This window comes from Austrofundulus limnaeus, unplaced genomic scaffold, assembly GCF_001266775.1.
Source record: "Austrofundulus limnaeus strain Quisiro unplaced genomic scaffold, Austrofundulus_limnaeus-1.0 Scaffold8, whole genome shotgun sequence".
NCBI classification, from domain to species: domain Eukaryota; kingdom Metazoa; phylum Chordata; class Actinopteri; order Cyprinodontiformes; family Rivulidae; genus Austrofundulus; species Austrofundulus limnaeus.
Window position 1 is genome coordinate 3,083,615 of NW_013952410.1, and position 4,026 is coordinate 3,087,640.

The window sequence follows — 4,026 nt, forward strand, 5'->3', positions numbered from 1 at the left end:
TTCCACAGCTGACCTGCTAAAAATGACAGATTTTCTTTTCTGGATCTCTGACAGACGGACTTCAATCTCTGAACTCGTAAAGTTTTTCTTTTTTTAGTTTTCGCTTTCATTTTCATGAATGGACACTTCCTGATATCTGAGGCAGGAAACAGCCTTATATACGAACAGGTGGAATTTACGCAGCTCATTTACACACTTTTCCTGAAGATAGAAGAGTTTGTTGAATCTGACGTTCGTACGAACCCTTTGTACGAACAAAAGTAAGAGAAATTTAGGATAAGAATACGAACATGTTCTTGCATGAGGTCCAATGTGCTTACAGCAATTTATTTTTATTTTAAGGATTATAAAAATGAATATATCTTAACTTTTTATATCCAAAAGGAAGACATATAATGTTGTTTAGCCTCTGTGAGATTAGGGTGGCATCTGTTGCACATACAAGTTAAAACAACAGGAAAATAAAACCAAAAACTACAAGGTATCAAAACCTATTCCAGATATAACYAAGTGTCTTAGGACAGCAGATCAGATGCTCAAAAATACAGATTTTTTTAATCTAGTCAGTGAACAAACCAATAGCAAAGCATCAACTCCCACTAGCTCAAATACATTTTTACATATTGAGAAAAGTTTACAATGAACCTTTTAAATTATCTGTAAGGTGTTTAATAAAAAAGCGTCAGCGAACACACAGGAAGGGTAAGAGCTTACTTTAAGTAAACTGCTCATATAGGTCAGTAAACGTCTGCTACTCATTATGATTATACATATTGTGTAATAAAACCGTACCTGGAGTCACTCCCCCAGTGCATTGCATATATTTTGGCCAGGTGGCCCCTGAGTGTACGCCGCGTCCGCATCTGTATCCGGCCCACTGAGTCCAGACCAGCTGTGATCTGTCAAAACACAGGAAGCTACACATGAGGCCCAGAAACACTTATCACAACTGGACACGAGCTGAAGCAGCAAAAAACAGGCTGATAATGTGAACAAGGAGCAAAGCTGAAAGAAAGTCGAGTAATTTATTGATTCGAACTATGTTTGGAATAATTATACGGCTCGGGGGATTACACATTTTTAAGTACTGACAAAGAATGCAAAGTATTTTAATCATCTGAAACAATCTTCTGACCAGGGTTTGACAAATCCTATTGCCCGACTGCCCGGGGCAGGTAAAACCCATTGTCSGGCAGGTGGATGTGTCCCAATGCCTGCCCGACAGGGCAGGTAAACAATTTCTTTTATTTTTTTACAGGGCCATTTATTCAAAATGTTCTGAAAATAAATGAAAAAATATGGTGTTTTAAACGTAAAGAGAGAATAAATAGTCAAAATGTCCCCCTCCTGCTGTAGAAAAGTTACAGCTTGCCGTCGTGTCGCAGGATCACAGGTTCCTCCCTCCTTCCTGCTGCACGTCACGCAGAGAGAAGGTTTAAAAACCGTAGCTTTTTTCACACCCGTGTTTTCGGGGGGGAAAATGTTTTTTTTTATTTTATATATTGTTACCCACAGAGATAAAAAAAATATGTGGACGTTCATTCAGTCATAAATCCATCTTGCTAATGTCGGCTTCTGCTCTGATGAAGATGATGATGAAGATGAGATAGCAGCAGCGGGTCAGAAGCTCATTGTATGGCAGGCCGATCTACCATTTATTTGGCTTCACCACACTTATATTCTAGTTATCTGAAATTGTTTTATGACTAAATTAGACATATTAGTTATTTAGGATAAAATNGAAATTGTTTTATGACTAAATTAGACATATTAGTTATTTAGGATAAAATAATAAAATGTTTTATTTTATTATTTTGTTTTATTTACCTTTTTTTAATTTGGAGAACTTTCCAGCTTGAGATTGTTTGTTTGTTGAAGTTGATTTTTTAAAAATAAGGGGCAAATATGATAAAAAGTTTTTTTACTTCACTCTGCACCCTTTTACTTCAGGGTATGATTTACTTTGGGTTTTTTAATGCTGAACATAGATGGTTTTGTTTTTATGAATGAAAGAAACAAATAGACATCTCTTAATATATTTTGACAATTCAAAATACCTATTTAAGACATCTCTAATTATATTCTGAGTTGTATAAATAACATTAGATTTATCATCATGTTGTATGGAAACTCCAGTTCAACATATTTTAAATGTATCTTTGGATATGAGATTCACTATTTACGATTTAATTAATGCAAATTTCAGACTCTCATTTTCTGTAARTTGTATTTAAAACAAAGCTGCTGCTGTTGATCATTCTGTTTTCATGAACCCCACCCCCAAGGTCAATACTCTAGGGAAACACTTTTTTGAAGATGTTCTTCATAAAACACTGTTAGTAACTCAGTCTAAAATGTTTGCATCTGTTTAATCAGAAGTCATATTTTATATACCTCTGTATAAACATGTTAATATTTTTGTGGTACAAAGTACAGTACACATTTTTCTTATTTTATCAAAATTTGAACATTTTTGTTTCGGGCAGGTAACATTTGTCGTCACCTGCCCGACAGGGCAGGTAAAAAAAAAAAAAAATCTTGTCGAACCCTGCTTCTGACTAAAGCCAGGTACACACCAAACACGTTTGGAGCAGCCAAAGCAGCCAGTTTACATGCAAAGTCTATGGTGGACGTGGATCTTGGAGCAGCGCAGCACGTAGCGGCGTGTTTTGCCAGTTGAGAGCAGCGCGCAACATGCGGCAGAGCATTTTTCTGCACATGCGGCAGCTGCAAAGCAGCGGCTGCTAAAGTTCAACAAATTGAAATTTGGCTGCTCGCCACGCAGCAGCAACCAATTGGGAGAGATTTTTTTTTCACGTGACGGTTTCATGAACCCGACACAGACTGACAGGAGCCTTTTTAGCTGAAATCGACAGTCTGCAGTTGGTGTTCTAGCTGGAGAGATCAGCACCGATGTGATGAGACAGCAGCAGCTCGCTGAGCTTGGGGCAAAAATAAAAGGATAAGCTCGCAGTTCCTGGAGTGGCGAAACTTCAGTAAATAAAAAAAGCCATTGTATTTATTTCATCTTTATTTCACCCGTCATTAAAGACAGACAGGAAAAAAAAACAAGACCCTCCTCCCTCTACAACCTCTAGTCTGGTCCCGGTTTGGGAATTTTTTTAAAAAAAAGTCTATGAGAGCGCCTCTAAATTATCTGGTAAATTAATTATCTGCTCTGTGCGCAACGTTCTCTTGCTCTTTAAAAGCAAAGCTATTTTATTTATTTTATCTTCAATTTAAACATCAACCGACCGGAAAAAGAACAAAGACGCTCCTCCCACTGCGCGTCTTTATAGACGCGTTCGGTGTGAACGGACAGCTGTTGACAAGCAGCCAAACACATGCGGCAGGAGCATTTTGGCTGCTCCAAACGCGTTCGCTGTGTATGCAGCTTTACAGTAGAACAAAGTGAATGGACACATACATAGATTATAGCACTTAGTTAATTTTGTGACAAGTTGTTTAAGATTTTAAATGATCAAATGTTACATGTGTAAAGGAATTTTCTTACCTGTGAAAGAGTTGAGTCGCTGCAGGCTTTCCTGGCATCCTGCAACAAGAGATCATTTCAAATGAGACAAGATGACAAAAAGGAGGTAGAATATTTAATTGGTTTCTTYGAATCCAGTTTTTTGCCGGAGGTCGACAAGTTAGAAACACGTTTAGGAAGCTTTTGTCGTCGTACCCGGATCTGATTGCGTAGTTGCTCAGCTTCCTGGCGTAACTGTTCCAGCTCGCTCATTGTCCCTGTGAAATGTGCTCAGGCCGCACTCCACTCCAAAAACACTGGCTGGGCTGAGAAGACACACGTGCCTCCACGCACGCACACTCACACACTCACGCGCGCACGCACACACACACTCACACAAACACTTCACCAGCTGACACCTGCAAAACAAAGACAGAAATGCTTTAAGTTCAACAGGTAGACAGAAAAGGCCAGCAAGACTTCCATCACACAAACAAAGATATCCTGTTTGGGTTCGGACTAAAGATGGGTGTACGGTGTGGAGAGGACAATGC

General features: G+C 38.7%; 1 protein-coding gene across 1 annotated transcript in view; it reads right to left on the reverse strand.

Annotated features, from left to right (window-relative positions):
* Positions 1–4,026, reverse strand: part of LOC106511495 (guanine nucleotide-binding protein subunit beta-4) — a 15,343-nt gene that overhangs the window by 5,955 nt on the left and 5,362 nt on the right. Inside the window, exons 2-4 of the mRNA XM_014000249.1 lie at positions 3,689–3,891; positions 3,515–3,553; positions 793–899 (exon numbers count right to left, since the gene is read on the reverse strand). Coding sequence (XP_013855703.1) covers positions 793–899; positions 3,515–3,553; positions 3,689–3,745 — 203 coding nt within the window. The 5' untranslated portion in view covers positions 3,746–3,891. The remainder of the gene's footprint in view (positions 1–792; positions 900–3,514; positions 3,554–3,688; positions 3,892–4,026) is intronic.